At 33.4% G+C, this 19,588-nt stretch overlaps 1 protein-coding gene across 3 annotated transcripts in view; it reads right to left on the bottom strand.

The window, feature by feature from the left end:
- The window catches only part of LOC131668523 (eukaryotic translation initiation factor 6), a 295,604-nt gene that overhangs the window by 111,592 nt on the left and 164,424 nt on the right, over window positions 1–19,588 (bottom strand). For all 3 annotated transcript variants that reach the window (XM_058942806.1, XM_058942787.1, XM_058942797.1), the window contains exon 5: window positions 16,464–16,640. In XM_058942806.1, the coding sequence (XP_058798789.1) occupies window positions 16,464–16,640 (177 nt within the window). The remainder of the gene's footprint in view (window positions 1–16,463; window positions 16,641–19,588) is intronic.

Consider the following 19,588-nt stretch of genomic DNA (forward strand, 5'->3'; position numbering starts at 1 on the left):
GAATCAGAAAACGAAAAATTGAAGGCTTTGAACGTTGAATTACAAGAAAAGGTTATTGATAAGTTTAATGAACAAGTTGGTAAGTTTTTTGTATATTTACAATCAATTTAACGATGAAAAACAATTGAATTGTCGTAAAGAAATTTTGAAAGTAGCAGGTATTTCATTCGAATACTTCTTTATACGGGTTTTTAATTCATCTTAATTAGTTTTGATAATACTTTGTTAATAGGGATACTTATTACAACAAATGTATTGTGCTGTATTGTTTAATGTATTGTACCACAATCTGGAACATTATATTTAAAGAAATCATAGCGATATAGCTCTTATTACGAGCAGGCGTGGTGAACAATTTGTTGATAATACTTGACAGTAGATTATATGATATAATATAAACAAAAATTATTCTTACAGTGGATTATTAAAGTGGAGTCGCATTCAGAGGATAAAAACGAACCTTGGTATTCGTTAATACTAATACGATAAGGCTTTTTTTATGATAGAACAGTTAAACAGTACGAGCTGAGCTGAAGGTTTAGAGTGTCTTGTGGGTTTCCGAAAGGTATTTTTATCATCTGGTGGAAAAGAATTGATCGGTTTTTTAGCATTAGAGCATCATCTCATATTTACAACAATTTTCCAATTTCTGCATTTATCTACATAAAATGTCAATATTCACAAAAAGCTGTGAAATATTAATGTAAACATCAAAATAATACATAATTCATACAGCTCCATGAGAACGTATGTTGAGCTTGTAAAATGGTCACCACGCAAAATGCATGTCGTAAAACTTTGCCAGATACTAGAGCAAGCACTTAACGCCTCCTATACAAAAAATGGAATGGTTGCAAATTGATTAATATTTTAGCTAATTAAATCATACTGCTCGATAAAAATTATTAAAAAAGATGAAAAACTATTAAAAACGATTAAAGTGACTATTGAACTGGATTAAATTTATCGTTTCAATAGTTTTTAATGAGATTATGGAATCCATTTCAATCCTTTTTAATACTTTTTTTCTAGCAGAATTCAACATACTTTTTAACATTTTGTAATAGACTCGACTTTACACACACCCACACATGTACAAACACACACACACAAACACACACACACACACATTCATAATACTTTATTTTGGTTTTTGGATTTCATATTTATTAAATAAGTCAATAGTTTAAGGTCGTTCACTGGAAATCAATCAAGCTTGAATGTATACTCTATTATACTAATTTTGAAAAAGAAATGTCCGACTCGTGTAATGTTTTCGCCCGACCGAAGTGATAGTGATCCTACACAAGACGGAGATTTTCTTTTCGAATAAGTATAAAAAAACATGCTGAAAATCAGACATTACGCTTACCCTTTAAAGAAAGATACATTATAATGTATATTTTTTTAAAGGCCGAGCGTAACGCGCGATTTTTAGCGTGTTTGATTATTCAAGAACTAGAGAAACTCTTAATAATTAATCATAAAATAATTGGCTTGTGTAAAAATTACAAGAGCATTCCAATGCCACTAACTTATTTCTGAAATATCAAAAAAGTTATAAAATATGAGGTTTTTCCAGTGAACGTCCAGAAAATTTTCGTGGGTGTTTTTTCATTCAGCATGTTATATGAACAGATCAAGTGCTATATAGTACATTCAAATAGTTTGTTGTATAGTCACTTATAATTGTTGAAATAATGTAGACTTTTTGGTTATGAATCTTGTTGTTTCTCCGCGATTATCAATAACATTTTTACAGTTCGCCAATAGCACTCGACCTGTAAAACATAAATTATAAGTTGTACGTTTGGTTTGATTTAGTGGACATGTTTTGTTATAAAAAACGGAATTTGTTTATTATATGATTGATATTTTAGTTATAGAAAGGCAAATTGCTGCATCATCATCCACAACGACAAATAGTATCAGTCATGCTAGTAACTTTACTCCAGTTGGCTTTGAGGTGAAGAGCGAAAATAAGGTAGAGTATCAAAAAATGTGTCCTCTTACAAGTAAAGAAGATTTATTAAAAGAGCTTACAATTCATTCTAGTACCTCCATTTTAATAATGGTTCTAATTGTTGGTTCATATTTCTTATACGTTTTCATGCGGATTTGTAATGCAAATTCATTGTTTTTAATGAGCTTTTTATGAAAATGGATTAATTTACACTTTCATTATATTTTAATGCATTTTTTATACATTTTAAATGTTGTTAATTTATCTATTTCAAAGCATCCTTAATTTTTCAAAAATTACATGCTTTAAGTAATCACTACTTTTAAATTTTAAATATGTATGTAGGTTTATATAGGACGAGGATCATTTCTTGCGACAGAAGTATACAGTAATCTTGTAAGCAGATCCAAAACACCATATCAATGCGTGTCAAATGTATTAAGATGCATGTTCAAATTAGAAGTACTGCAAAATAGTACTTTGACAGGACGACCGAGTAACAGAGCTCTTGCCAAGATCACTGAGGATGCTGCCGGAAATTCGAATTCATGTGGAATGCCTCAAACTTTGGATACAGTAACGCTCTTAAAATGCAAAGGTTTGACTATACATTTTGTAATTCGCAATTTTCCAATATTTTTACGCAACAAATTTTGATAAGCAAGTGAGCGTAGGTTGTTAAAATAGTCTAAAACAGTTTAAAATCAAAAATATATTGCACTGCTAAAAAAGATTTATTAAAAACAATTGAAAACGATTGAATGGCATTCAGAAATAGTCTCAAAATGGATTCAAATGGATTCAATAATGCTATTTAATGTAGTTTTTAATGCCATTCAATCATTTTTAATACACCTTTTTTCGAATCACTGTATAAAATAAAATGAATTAATATTTCATAAAGTAACCACAATAAATACATTCCAGATTTCTACGAGCATTGGATCGAAACAGAGTATAAAACAAAGGTATCAACATACGAATTTAATTTCCAACAATTATTGAAACAATTCGATACTCATGTATCAAAGTGTCTAAGCTATTTGAAAAGGCCACAGAAATGTACTCAGGCTAAAAAAGGTATATTCGGCTATATTTAATGGACCTTTTCTTGTAATTATTCGTCTTACAATATGAACTTTTTCATAATTGATTATGCAATTTTTATAGAACCTGAAAGTCAAGAAAACGACATCGATGAGATATCGGAGAAAGAGGAAGAAATTAAAAAAACTACAGGTTTTTCCAAAAGTGTATTTGTGAATGTAGATGAGTCAGATACTGAAATACCTTCAGATGACCTTGTGACAGATGACGAAGAAGACCCGTTGAAACCATTTCCTCCATTTTTTGTACCTGAGTCTCGAGAAAGCGATAAGGAAGAGGAATCAGATAGAAAAGTAGGAGAATAAAGTTCATTGTATTTATTTGTAATGAGAAATAAATTATAACGAATTTAATTCATTCGTTATGTCTCTCTCTTCCCACGCATGCATGTACACAATTCATATACTTATACTATATTTGAAATCACATTATATTATACAGCAGCCTGCAGCTGCCGACAACGTCGAAGTGTAAGGTAAGAGAGAGAGCCCGGCATGTCTATTAACGAGCCTATAAGCAGGGAGAGTCGCGTCCGCGTGTATGCGTGTATGCGTGTGGTCGCGCTGCCGAAAAGCGCGATGAAAGAGTGAGGACGCCTCTCGCGGCAATTGACTGGCGGACGTAACACGGGCGACACGTGCTTGAGCGCGCGCTAAAGGATTTGCTTTTTTTGCGGATTCGGACTTCCGACCCGGCATTGCCTTAGATTATTCGCGAGTGCGTGCAGTGGTGCGACACCTTGACACGACGGTGCGTGCGTGCAAGGACGTAGTGCTAGGTAGCCCACATTTCGTCACCACTGCAACCGGCGTCCGGGAACGCTGTTCAGCGAGCGAGCGTTTACCGCACGGAGGGCCTGCCCATTGACGCCTCATTGTAAGTACCGGCTCGATTAGCTCTCTCTCGCTTGCCCGCTCGCTTCTCTCTCTATCTTTACCGATTTACTACTGTTTGCTTTCTCCTTAATAATTTATATAAATTATCTTTATCCTTCGTATTCTCTGCGTTTCTCTGATTGTGCGCCCGGCTCCCACTCCTTATCCTTGGCGAATTCTCTGCGCTCGTCACTACTTTTCGCGCTTTTCAGCCACTGCTACCTGCGACGCTCTACGCGGGCCACGAGGCTGCTTGACATCGTGGCTGGTCAAAGGGCTTGGCCACCCACGCACCAGCGTATTAACCTCGTGGCATCAGTAACTGGTTAAGTCGAGCTGTCAACTAGTCTATCCTCTCGATTATAACGGCGGGTTAGCCAAAACTCCGTTACAAAATGTAATACTATTTATGCATTTTTGTAATAAAAATTGGTATGGATTTACAGTATATTCATAGGTTTGCATAAAATCGTTATTTGAATCATTTATATGCATCACATTTAAAACAAATTAAAAGCTTCTAGAAAGTATGAATTAATTTTGTATTAGAATCAATTGAATTCTCGTATTAGAGTTGTAATGTATTCAGATCGATTGTTCTATCATAAATAATATTAGTATTGAAATAACTTGAAAAGATATAGAATTAGAATAGATTAGAATAAATTAATATTAGAGTTTAAATGGATTGAGATCGGTTGATCGATGATAAATAAAATTAGAGTTCAAATGGATTAAAATCGATTGATAGGTCATGATAGTCCGGGCGAAATTGGCGTATTCGTCGAAGATCATTTAGAGTGGAATTTTTTTGCATATTCGCGTTCTTTAGACTCTTCTGAATAATAAACCTCAGTTTGCCGGCGGCTAACCTGGTCAGTAATTGTTTAAACTAACTTTTTTTAAACAAATGATTAATACTTGTTTTTCGGCTCTGAAAAAAATATTTTTCAATTAATTGAACAATTTGGAACAAAAAAAGTTCTTATTCGTTTCCGCCTAAAGTTGATAGTTTTCGTGTAAAAAATTATTGAAACTCGAAAAAATGCCAATTTTGTGATTTTCGAAGCCTTTAATCAGCGTGAAAAACTACGAATTTCGAATGGAAAATGAACGATATATAAACTTACAATCTTCATCTACAATGTTAAAAAAAAAATCGAAAAGTCAACGGCAAACCCCATTTTTAGCAAGAAACACTTCGCGTCTGAGCGCGTAATTTAAGGCAATGCAGCATGGGTGCTCAACCGACCGCTTCTCTGCACTGTCGCGTCGCAATAGAAGGTAGTTTAATTAATTAATTGATATGTTAACGAATAAGTGGATTCCATTCACTACAATTCGATTTTATTAAAAAAATTATATTAAATTCTTACATAAACAATGAAAATTATATATTTTTACACTCGTCTATGTTACATTTACATAAAGGTATACATTGTACATTATTTTTTCTACAACTACAAGACATTCTACAACTACATTAAATTGAATTTAGAGTTTTATAAGTTGATAGATAATTTAGTAGATAAATGCGTATGGCACTAAGTCTTGTAGTTGTAGAAAAAATAATGTACAATGTATACCTTTATGTAAATGTAACATAGACGAGTGTGAAAATATATAATTTTCATTGTTTATGTAAGAATTTAATATAATTTTTTTAATAAAATGGAATTGTAGTAAATGGAATCCACTTATTCGTTAACATATCAATTAATTAATTAAACTACCTTCTATTGCGACGCGACAGTGCAGAGAAGCGGTCGGTTGAGCACCCATGCTGCATTGCCTTAAATTACGCGCTCAGACGCGAAGTGTTTCTTGCTAAAAATGGGGTTTGCCGTTGACTTTTCGATTTATTTTTTTAACATTGTAGATGAAGATTGTAAGTTTATATAACGTTCATTTGCCATTCGAAATTCGTAGTTTTTCACGCTGATTAAAGGCTTCGAAAATCACAAAATTGGCATTTTTTCGAGTTTCAATAATTTTTTACACGAAAACTATCAACTTTAGGCGGAAACGAATAAGAACTTTTTTTGTTCCAAATGGTTCAATTAATTGAAAAATATTTTTTTCAGAGCCGAAAAACAAGTATTAATCATTTGTTTAAAAAAAGTTAGTTTAAACAATTACTGACCAGGTTAGCCGCCGGCAAACTGAGGTTTATTATTCAGAAGAGTCTAAAGAACGCGAATATGCAAAAAAATTCCACTCTAAATGATCTTCGACGAATGCACCAATTTCGCCCGGACTATGAAGATAATTAGTGTTGGCAGGTGTAGAATTAGAATGGATTAGACTATATTCAAATTGAATATACATGTTTATACAAAAAAACGATACACAAATATTAAAGCGGATTGATTGAAATCGAAAAATTGGCATTAAAAATGATCCATAGGATTACCTATTCTGATCGGAATAAAATCGTATTAAGTTGGATTAAATGGATTCGTGATCCATTTTGAGTCTAAAAGTGAATCTTCAAAAGTGGTATTCAAAGCACGTGTATGTCCAATTTTAGACACAAAAATGAGAAACAATTAAAATCTATTGGTTTGGCGTGAAAAATCACCATTGAAAGCGATTGACATGAATAGGATTCATGCTGAATATTAATCCTATTTAATACCGATGAATACATTACATACCGCCAGGATTAGTACCCATGAAATAAGTTTTAATTGTCATTTTCTGAATTCAGAAATAGACTCAAACCGGATTGAATTATTTTCCAATCCGTACCAATGTCCTTGTTTTAGCAGGGACATGACAGTTTTTGTTTATTTATCGCGATAAAAACGAATATCGTATTCGCTACCAGTTAAAAATATTGTCCCGAAAATGTCTTTAATGATTGACCTATATGGTTTCGTCTGAGCAATATTTGAGTATGTTTCAACGTAATTTAAAGGCGTTTTTGCGACGCTAAGTTACTGTTGATGATACATGGATTCATTATTATACGCCAGAAACGAAAAATTAATCAAAAATATGGAGAGTAGGTAAATCTGCGCAGAAAACAGTGAAGACAGTACGATCAGCTCGAAAAGTCATAGCTAGATTTTTTACGACTCAAGTGATATAATATTCATCGATTACATACAGAGTGGAAGAACTATAACAGAAGAATATTATGTCTCGTTATTAGACCAATTTGATGCCATACTGAAGAAAAAGCGGCCCTATCTGGTGAAAAAGCAATTTCTATTTCATGTAACAGACCTATCTATGAGCTCTTCTCTTATTTTCACTGGATTACTGCAACCCGCTCAACTCATGAATCTACATATATCAATTCGTATATTAAACCGCACCACCTCATATATTATATGATTGTAGTAGTGTTAGAGTCAAATTTCACGACCATATAGGAGCGTAAAGTCACTCTACTTATAGATATAATAGTTTTTATTATTCAATTAAAATGCGTTATTAAGAGTAATTTTAATAAAACAAAGTATTTTTTATAAAGATTTTAGGGCATAGATTAAGATTATATTATTTTTAATTACTTTTAACTACTAAATTTTACTGAATTTCAATGTGCAAACTTATATTGGATACTCTGAACTGAAGATGACTATCTGAGAAACATGAGTAAATTCGTTTCATTAATAACAACTTAGTTATTACTGTTATTAATAAATAAACAATTAATAATTTAATTAAACAAATAATTGTATACGAATCGAAAGCGTTAATTTTGTACATAATAACGACATCTTTATAATTTATTAATTTTAATTAATTGATTTAATACTTGCATTATAAGATTTTGCAAAAATACGAAAATTGATTATAATTCAAATGTTATTAACTAATTTAAGTAGTGCTTTTTTGGAATTACTTCTATAAGAAATAAACTATTGCTATATGTAAAATTTTCTAATTATTTTATAGTAAATATTGCGCGTTTGTATTAACTAATTTCATTAGTTAACAACTGTTGACTCTACTTTTTGCGATAAGTGTAAATTATACTTAAATGATCCATGTAAACTTCTGTAAATTTTACACGACTTAGAATTTTGTTAGTGCTGTCTATTTTATTGTGAATAAGAGAAATGATTTTGCACACTTGCCTAAACAGCTTGAAGGGGGCTGTTCTACGAAAATAGGGGGGAAAATTCGTGTATAAATACGTTGATTATTGCACAGGCTAGTATTCTCTCCTAGCCTTGCAAAGTGAGCACTCGAAATTGAATAAACTTGGCTTATAGCTAAGTTATTTCTCTATAGTGATTAACTAAGCAATTCTTTCCTTTCTTATTGTGATTTACGCTTTACTCAAAGAACATTTTGCGCTACGAGAAACTTGGGCTGAATTATATCCATTTTTTGAAAGATCTTAAGCTCTCCTTATGGGACATTTCGCACCATAAGAAACTAAGGTGAAGTCTATCTTTCCTTACGTCCAATCCTAAGAATTATAGATATTTTACTTATAATTTAACTTCAAATTCAATATTTACATATATTTTCAAAGTTAAAATGAATTCTTACTCATTAACGCCACAGACCACGAGAGTAGAAACAAAATAATAAATAATAGGTTACAATAACATCACAACAAATGTGAGAGTGTTAATGAATGAATTGAACTAACAAGGAAAGTTACCCAACCCGAACTCACCGATTTTGATGATTTTGATACATATTGTAGAACATAAAAAAATAGGACACGTATTTTTTTTTATCGGCTAATTTTCACTTTTAAGGGGTAAAAACCTCCCCTAAAGTTAACATCCAAAAAGCGTTTTTTACTATCTCTGCTTAAAATTAATATTTTTTAGTGAAACAAAGTGGAGGTTATATCTTACAAAAGGAGCAAGTAATTCATGGTGATTTGAAGAGTAACGGTAGCATCCCCTATTTTTTAGGGGTTGAAAACATAATTTTATAATAAAAAAGTTTCAATCGACTAAAAAAAATTGAAAAAAATGTTTAAACATCCGCAATAATAAAATTTAGTTGACGTCTTTCGGTGTTATAATAAATATTACCCTAAGGGGGGTAAACCACCCCTAACACAAAATAACTGTAAATATGTAATTCAATACATAATATTTCGTAGAAAGTTTGAATATAGAGGTTTTCGAGGTCGCTGATTACAAATCTGTTATCAGATTTTGAAAATTTAAAATGGCGGAACCAATATGGCCAAGAGAAATATCGAAAAAAAATTTTATATAATAAAAAAGTTTTAAATGACTAAAAAAATTGTAAAAAATTTGTAAACAGCTATAATAAACAAAGTTTTTCGATTTTTTCGTAGATAATACCCCTAAGGAGGGGAAATCACCCCTAACACAAAATAACTATAAGTATACTTCAATCCATAATATTTTGTAGAAGGTTTGTATATAGGAGTGATAGGTGACAACTCGCGCGAGTCGAGTTTGTCCCGTACGAAGGCTCTTTTAACAGCCGAGCGGCCTTAGACTCGGGCGGTAGTCAGGTTTTCGGGCACCCCGGCCCGTTCCCGCGTCGATAATGAAATCCGTGTTAATTATAATTTGACACTCGATATCGTTTTCGTAAAATAAATAATTGAACGTTTATAACGTTCTTCGGTTATTTATTAAAAGCAAAATTGTAATAGCGACTCTCTTTAATATAGCGGGGAAGCATATGGATACACTTAAAGATGTTTACAATTATAATATTTATTCTAGTCTCTTTTATAACATAAATGAATTAAGCAGAATAGAGATATATATATATGTATCCTCAGACGCGTAATTTTCGCGTTGCGATATCTAGTATTTTTTTGGTTACATAAAAAATATAATAGTATTACTCACTTCGTATTATTACAGTAAATATAATTTGGTCCAAATTATTATTCGGTTCGTGATATGGCCAATCACCTTTCCTTTTAATCTGGTCAGATTCAATCGGTCCAATATGTTTTTACAATGCTGTAGTAATGCGCAAGACAATGATAGTTGCTATGATTTTATTTGTCTAAAATCTTCTTTATCTAATGACGTAGTAACACGCAAAATAAAAATGATAATTCCTGTGATTTTCTGTTTATGTAAAATTATCGAAGCAGTCGCACTCGATACTTCTAATTTTTGATTATAACTCAAAACAATTAAAACAACTCAGACTTTTATTATTGTTTTAGTTTCAGTAGGAAAAGAATATGCGGCCTTCTTAATTGAGCGCTCGCTTCTAACTGACTAATTCTGCTCTCCTCTGCTTTCGCTGGTTTATTATATAGCCTTTGTCCCTAGCATGCCGTCTCTCTCGCGTATACGCTTCGGATGTTTACGCTTCTCGTGGCGGATCGTCTTACCTAGCTAAGCACGCTGACTACAGCATGCAGTCCCAGAATGCTGGCTCAGCGTGAATCAGCCTCTACCGCTCATTCCCACCGAGTCGCGCACACGAATACTGCTAGCTATGCTATGTCCGAACGGAAATCCCGAGAGCAAGGTTTTATTCGATAGTATATATTTGTAACATAATAAGACGTCACGTAACAAGGAGTTTTCGAGATCGCTCTTTGCAAATCTGATATCAGATTTTGAAAATTAAAAATGGCGTAACCAATGTGGTGGACGAAAATGTCGAAAAAAAATTTTAACTTTCATAAAAATATGTTTACAAATGTGTGATCTTTGTAGCCTATACATGTGAACTAAAAAGCCTTAAACCCTAAACCCATAAACAACAAATAGGCTAAAGGGTTGTGCTTTTTAACCAAACGACTCCAAACCCCTAACCTCCAGACAGGCCGAAGGCCTATACTTTACCGTAGACACGAGTATAGACATATTACCGATATTTTATTCAAAACACAGCTTGTATAAATTTTACCGCCTATTTTTATTTCAGATTGAAAAATGAAAATTATTCCGTTAAACGTTCTAAACTTATTATTAGCATACCTTCAAGCATTAAACATACCAGATAGTGTCACGAATTATCATGAAACAGAGTTGGCCGAAAAAATAAAAGAAATTTTAATGGATGCAACACATGATTTTAACAATGTAGAAATGATTACTGATGACTCCTTGGATTTTCAAGAAGAGTATAAAGACCATAATGCGGAAATAATTGAAGATGAAATGCAACATCATTTTCCTGATCCGGATATAGCACCAACAAATCAATGTACAGCATATAATGAAGAACTAGATTTTGAATACAAAAAAAGAGCTGTAGATTTTTGGAGAAGTAGCAGAACGAAGCAAAATTTAAGTCTCAAAACAGTGCAAAACAGATTCAAAAAAGTATCATCTATTAGTCAGCTACGTCGTTGGGCTCATTCAATTAATAAAGGTCACACGTATAGAGAAAAAGTAGCACAAATTTGTCAGTATACCCTGGATAATTTTAAAGCAGCTCTCGACAGTGGTTCAATTATCCATGATGAAGATATAATTCGATGAACCTTACAAGCTAAAAAAGAAATTGGTTTTGATGATATTAGATTCAAAGCTTCTAAACATTGGTTACTCAAATTTAAGCAAGTACACAGAATAGTTTCTAGGAAAATAAATAAGTTCATAATAAGAAAAACACTAGAATGTAGTGCAGAACTTACGGCTAAAGCTGAAGTATTTATCGATGACGTTAAATCGTGTATACCAAGGATTGGACTCGAAAATTTGTATAATTTAGATCAGAGCGGATTTTAGCTAGAAATGCATTCTGGAAGAACATTAGCAGTAGAAGGAGAAAAGCAAGTGCAATATCTGGTACAGTCAATTTCAGCAACAACGCATAGTTATACTATACAGCCATTAATATCAGCTACTGGACAACTGTTGCCACCGCTATTTCTAGTTTTAAAAGAATGAAGTGGCAAGTTTGGCCCTATTGTAGAACAAAATATAGTTAGACAAGAAAACGTGTACGTGGAAGCATCCAAATCTGGAAAATTAACAAGTAAGGGAACTAATAACAATTTTAACCTTTTGTTGCACATATTTTTCTGTTCAGTGGTTTTCTTGAAAATTCCTACTCGGGGGTTTTTGGGGTGGCTGATCACGAATCTAAAGTCATAATTTCGAAATTTTTAATTCAAGATGGCGAATTCAAAATGGCGGTACCAAAATTTCCAAAAAATAGATGTATCTACTTAAAAATCGTTACTAAGGGGTTTTCGGGGTCGCTGATCACGAATATGAAGTCGGAATGCAGAAATTATTGATTCAAAATGACGGATTCAAGATGGCGGCTCGGGAATTTTCGATAAATTAGATGTACAAGCTTAAAAATCACTACCCAAGGGTTTTTGCGGTTACTAATTACGAATCTGTTAATTTTTTTATAGTTCATCATTGTAGATCTAATATGACGAATATTACGACATAAACAGTGGTTAAAATATTGGGGACTTTCGAAAATTTACTCTTTTTTTGCGTAACCCAGAGCTAACGACGAGGACGTAAAAGAGTACTAGCTCCATTTTTTTTGTTTTTTTTGTTGTTTTTTGTTTTTTTTTCTTTTTTGTTTTTTTTTGTTTTTTTATTCTTTTTTTAGTATTTTAGTAGTAATTTAGTAATTTTTTTAGTATTTTATTCAGTTTTTAGAATTATTCAAACTATTTTTTATGTATTTTCTTTTGATTTTGCCCACGAAGTTATGAAAAAGTAAGCATTATTCTTTACCTAAGTGTGGTAATTTTGGAAACAATTTCTATCTTGCAAAAGACACAACGTTGGTTTTATATGTTTTTCTCTGTACAAAATATATGCATTATTTATTGTTAGATCGAGAAAATGCCAAAATATTCTAAACCACCACTTTTTAGATTTACGATCAATTTTATAAACTGAAATAAGTCGATCAGCATAATCTACATAACCCATGTGCTTATTATAATCTGAAGAAACAACAGGACAATTGACACATTTTAGAGAGCCATCTTTTTGTCTACGATTTACGGTAGTAACTTCAGATGCATCGTGAAAGTTGGATAGAAAATAAACTGGTTTCTTATCCATCCACTTGATCCAGGTAAGACCTGTCTTGGTTCCCTTCTTCCCTTGAATTTTATCATAGACTCATCTACAGATTGGTACTTACCAGGATTGAAACTTTTTTTGAAGGTTCGAGAAAGCTCGTCTAAAAGTGGTCTTACCTTATACAGTTTATCGTAATTTGGATCACCTTTTTTTGGTTCTTTAGAGTTTTCGTTGATATGCATATGAGACAGAAAAAAACTAAAACGATTAACAGTCATGAGAGATGATATGTAAGAATCACGTAGCTGAGGGTTTTCACTCCAATAATCTCGGTAAGATGGCAATTTTTTTATACCCATCAGAATGTAAATGCCTAAAAATATTTTTAATTCTTCTTTTGTGATGGGATCTTGCTTACCTTTTTTTGAGAAATGTACAGATTAGTTTGATGTACAATATGATCCAATAGATCAGAAGAAAATAAACAAGAGAATATGTCTAATGGTGATTTCGCTGTATCTGGAATATTTGGACCAAAGCTTTTAGAAAACATAAAATCCGATCTTGGCCGACTAACAGACTCCCAAATATCAGATTGATTTGAATCATCAATGTCTTCTGCGTTCATTGATTCTTCTTTGTCATAGTTATTATTTACAGTAGAAACATTTTCGTCTAAAAGTGATCTTGAGTTCACAACGTCTTCTTCGTTGTCAGAATCTTGAAGCCCATCAAGCGATTCAGAATGGCTAGAAATTTCGGTTGTAACATTTTTTTTTCTCCCCATATTTATAACTTTTCGTGACTTTGAATACTTTCAATGTGCAAAAAGTAACTTTTATAAAAAAATATAAGCTCACGAAGTCATGTAAAAATATAAAATTAGTATTAGTTTTGATCAATAGCATTTGCAATGAAAAGTCAGAATTTTTGAAAATACTTCAGGATTGTAAAAAAAAGTTATTATGTTTATTTCCTATTCATAATAAAAAAGAGTTGCAATAAAAACAAAAAATTACCTCGAAATATATCACCTCATCTACGATTTCAACAATTTAGGTGTAAAACTAAACTACATATAATTTTTATCTCGATTTTTATAAAGTGATTTCGAATTGGATTCAACAACAAGTAATGATTTATGAACTGTTTTTAAAATTTTGATACTACCATCTTAGATCCGCGATTTTGAATTGAAAATTTGACAATTTTGATGTTAGATTTATGATCGGCAATCTTAAAAACCCCCAAGTAGAGATTTTCAAGTTAATACATTTATTTTTTTTAAATTTCTGCCGCCATCTTAAATATGCTATTTTGAATTGAAAGCTTTGGAATTCCGACTTTATTTTTGTAATCAGCGACCCCAAAACCCCCGAGTAGAGATTTTTAAGCTGATATATCTCTTTTTTTTCAAAATTTTGGAACCGCCATCTTGAATACGCCATTTTGAATTGAAAATTTTGGGATTTGGACTTCATATTCGTAATTAGCGACCTCGAAAACCCCCGAGTACAGATTTTCAAGTTAATACACTGATTATGTTTTTCAATAATGAATTTTTCCGAAAAAAATGACATTTTTTCATGTTTGTTTATTTATATAACAATTATAATGAACAATTTTGCCAAATAAATCATTTTCCTATGTTCTCTTACTAATAAATTAGTATATGAACAAAAAAAAAACCGGATGTAAATAGGTTAACAATTGATTAAATAGCGAAAATGTGAAGTCAAGTTGGTGATAACCCACAGTGCAACAAAGGGTTAACATTGTAATATCGTTGATCAGTTAATTAGTAAGTCGTTTAATTGCAGATCACTTCAAAATCAGGTTGGAAAAAATATTTTATCCCAATGTAGGCCATCACTTAATATTATTACTTGATTCTTGGAGTGGTCATTGTGACAAAGTTATAGAAGAAACGATGCCACAAAATAAAATTATTAACATAAAAAAAATTCCAACTGGAACCACAGGAAAAATACAACCACTTCGTGTCTATGGATTCCATATTTGGAAAAACTTTGTCGGAACATTTTCTGATAATGTAATGTTAATGGATCATGATATGAATTTACATGTGAGAAATAATATTATTAAACTTCAATCATTGGTTCACAACCAACTATCTTCACCGAGATATATAGATTTGTTTAAATATTCCTGGTATAAAAGCGGTTACGTCACTGAAAAACCAGATAAATTTGATAATCCTATAGATTTCAGTTTTGGAAAATCTTGTGCAACACATTGTAAAATAGAAGGGTGCACAAACATTGCAATTGTATGATGCAGTTGGTGCAAGAAAGCATTGTGCTTTAAACACTTTTATGAGGAGTACCATTATTGTAAAAACTTCGTAAAATATTTTATGCTCAATACAAAAAATGCACTATGGCAAAAGATAAAAGATTGTAGATTATTATTATTATACTCTAATGTTATAAACAAAAATACATTATAAGTTAGATTTACAATAAAGGAATTTCAATAACATTCTGATAACAATTTCTACGGAAATTATAAAACTGCTTCACACACAGAATTTTCTTGTTAACAAATTTAGGAATTTGAGGTGGTTTGGTTAAAAAGCACAGGCATCTAGCCTATTTGTTGTTTAGGGGTTTAGGGTTTAAGGCTCTTTAGTTCACATGTACAGGCTACAAAGATCACACATTTGTAAACAAGTTTTTATGAAAGTTCAAATTTTTTTTCGACATTTTCGTCCACCACATTGGTTCCGCCATTTTAAATTTTCAAAATCTGATTTCAGATTTGTAAAGAGCGATCTCGAAAACCCCAATATACAAACCTTCTACAAAATATTATGGATTGAAGTATACTTATAGTTATTTTGTGTTAGGGGTGGTTTACCCTCAAGGTCGCAGAGAGAGAAGGAACACATGGTGGCCATGATGAACCTACACTTCCTCGAGACTAGTATAAATAACATCCTCATCGCGATAAACACACTAGTATTATTATTCCAAAAGTTGGACGCCATTGAGGCAGATAAATCTCTCCATTGTTGAGACTGAGAGAGGTGAAACCTTTGAAGGACACGTCTTGGCGCTAGAGGGATTCGAAACCAGTCCTCAATGCTACAAGAATTGCAGAAAATATGTGATTATCTTCTGGAGACCAATGGCTCTCTAAAGAGAGGCTTACATAGGCTTTGACAAAATCTAATTATCTCCCAGATGCTTGCCGGGTCACTGGCAAACACTTCAAAGTAATATCCATTTTTAAAAGACTAACTAAAATCGCATTAACTTTTTCTCCATACCTCATTCTGTAAAAATAAATCAAATAAACTTTTACTCTTCGAATTTTACTGTTTCAAATCTGAGTTATTGGAAACTTTATACATGTATACCACACACATTTATACACTCATGCATATATACAATCATTCCATAAAAACGAGATTTTGTAACTTCTAAGATCTCAAAACACATTTAAGGACTGATTTTAACACAAATATTTTTTCAGCAAATCAAAGTTTTCCCTACATGGAAGAAAATATGAAAATCATTAAAATTAAGCATTGTTTCAAAAATTAAAATGGTTACTTACAACTAAAGGTATTTGCAAGAGTGAAGATAACTCATCTTGATCCTGTACAGATGTTTTAGGATGTACGAGACCACCTTGATTAGAAAGAACTGAATATGATCCGACCAACACATTACTAGCGACTGTTTGTCTAAACACTTCCACATCCAGTGTATCAGCGAGTATTTCTTCTGTTTCCTATAAGAGATATTTATTCTGATATTTAGAATAGAATTTGCATACATTTTCTAGGAAAAATTTAATACATCAAGTAAAGATTGGTTTATTGAATAGAAGTAAATATATTACTGTGAAATTAAGTTTTCTGAAAAGTGAAATCGGCTTCGTTTGAATGTATGCCAAAATAATATCATAGAGAATTTCATTTTTTTGACAATGTTACAAACATAAAGAAGATTGAATATCTAGATCTCAAAAATACGTTCAAAAAATAGAAAATTATCTAGGATCAGAGATAAAAAAAATAGATTCAAAACGCATGACAAAATAATAAACCCTTTACTTATGGAAGTACGAAACAGAAAGATTTATAAATTAGTAGCTTCAAAAATATTATCGAAATAGTAAAATATCGTACAATAAAATCAATTTCAAATGAAATTTCAAGTTTATCAATCTTAATACTTAATCTAAAAATAAGTTATAATCAAAGATAAATAGTCTTCATAACATATAATTAACAACGGTATATATTAAACAATAACGACATTAATAGTAAAGTATTGAAGGGGCTCTCTATCTTACTTGTTTTAATCAGTTATGTTCGTTCAATATTAATATTTGATCATCCACCATGAAAAAAAGAACTCAAAAATAATGAGAAATATTTTACGAAAACTTGAACTTAAAGTGAAAAAGTGCGTAAAAATATATAAGACAATTCATACGTATTGGACGATTATTTATACTTTCTCTTTTTAAGATTGCCCGTTTTCTGTTGGTAAACAGATATGACGTCGTGGCTACCACACAGTTTTAGGTAGGTATATTAGATTGTATATTAGTCAAGTTTGAATTACAGTATGGCACTGCTACTATTTTTGGGAATGAGTATTTAGTATTCCGAACCCATATAGGCTAGGAATTTTTATAAAACAATTATAAATATTAGGATAATGACAGCTGGAGTGATGTATGATAAATTCAATTGTTTTGTATTACATTTATCGTCATGATTCTGCTGGTTCATTATCGGTACATAGCAAGATTAAGGTTACAATCATTACACAATTTTAATGTTACCTAAAATATGCTGTATAAATAGGATGAATAATATTAGTATTCTGAAGTATAGTCAATACACGCGAAAACACACACACACGCACACACACACGCACACACACACACGCGCGCACACACACACACAACTCCGCCACCGCCGGTCCCAAGCCCGGGACCCTGCTACTTAAGATGCAGGGAAGGAGGAGGGGGAGGAGTATCAACCTCGTTAAAAAACCAAGGCTCATCTGGCCCGGATAATAGCACCTTGTTAAAGGGTCCCCGTCCAGGGTAACGGACCCCCAAGCTGAAGGTGTGAAGCGACCCGTGCCGATGTAGCCTTGTTGGCTCTCGGGGGTAACAGAGAGTCTCAAACGGAGCCTTGGGAGCACCTGGCGAAACTCCGTCGTAATTAGCCTTACTCCGGCAACCGGGGCTCTGCCGGAGCGGACCGATAGTTCCCTAGGTACTCGTGGGAACAAAATGAGCAATATAACTAAACTAAATGAGAGAGAAGATATGGAGGAGCAAGTACTTGAAGCTGATAAATGCTTCAAGAGCTTAGAAAAGAAGGTCAAACAGCTGGTGCAGTTCATACTGGAGAAAAAGAACCTCCACGCTGAATTAAAGACCATGGCCAGAAGGGCAAACAGTACTATTGATGAGTACGCAAAGCTACGGTCTGCAGGTGGTACGAAGGAAAATGCCGACAAAACGGCAAAAGATGAAGAGACGCAAACGTCCCTCAAACCAGAGAAAAAGCGAAAAAAGCGGGACCCAAATTCGCCAATAGAGTCGCTAGTGGTCAAAAAGCCGAGGAAAGGGAAGAAGACACCGGCCGACGAAACAGAAACAACCGAGCAAGAAATAAGGGCGTCGAAACCCGGAACAGAAGAGTGGACAGAAGCCAAAAGAAGAGTCACAAAAAAGAAGAAGACTACGGAACAACATAATGACGATAGAAGAAGAGGAAAAATCACGGAGTCAGAACACCGAAAGACCAGTCGAAGAAAATCTCGCCCAGAAGCCATTAAGATCAAGGCACTGGACGGGACGTCGTATGCCGACATTCTAAGAAAGGTCAAGGCAGCACCAAACATGAAGGAGATAGGAGAACGAGTTACGCGAATACGGCGCACCAGAGCAGGAGAGTTACTCCTTGAACTGGGGAAACCAGGGACGGCGTCTCCAAATATCGAAAAGACAGTTCTGGCTATCCTAAGAAGTCTGCAGAAGTCCACCTGATGACCGATAAGGAAACCCTCAGGATCAAAGACATGGATGAGACAACCACACCTGAGGAAGTGATAGAAGCTGTAGCTGCAGTTATCGGACCAGAGGCAGCTGCGAGTAGCAGCATAAAAATCAGAGGACTGTACAACGGCACACAAGCGGCACATATCCAGCTCCCGGTAGCAGCGGCCAGAAAGCTACTTGAAAATGGGAAGCTGAGAATAGGATGGGTGAATTGTAGAGTTCAGCCTTTCACACCGACACAAAGATGCTACCGGTGCCTGGAGAATGGTCACATCGCAAAGGACTGCAAAAGCGATGAAGACCGCTCCAAGCAGTGTTCAGGTGCAGAAAGGAGGGGCATAAGGCAGCGGACTGCACGGAAGCAAAGACGGAGGGACCTCACGCTAAAAATGACTAAAGTACTCCAAATCAACCTCAACCACTGTGCAGCGGCTCAATACCTGCTGCACCAGTTGGTAAGGGAGGAAAGGGCCGACATCGTCATAGTTAGCGAAAAGTACCGTGATCTCGATGAGCCGAACTGGGTGAAAGATGCGACTGGTAGGGCGGCTGTCTGGGTATGCGGACACCTACACGTATCGGCAAGAATGATCGATCCAACCTCAAACTTTACGTGGATAGAAGTGGCTGGCATGCGTATATATAGTTGC

The sequence above is a fragment of the Phymastichus coffea genome, unplaced genomic scaffold (assembly GCF_024137745.1).
Source record: "Phymastichus coffea isolate CEN01 unplaced genomic scaffold, Cenicafe_Pcof_1.1 PCOF00006, whole genome shotgun sequence".
Taxonomy (NCBI): domain Eukaryota; kingdom Metazoa; phylum Arthropoda; class Insecta; order Hymenoptera; family Eulophidae; genus Phymastichus; species Phymastichus coffea.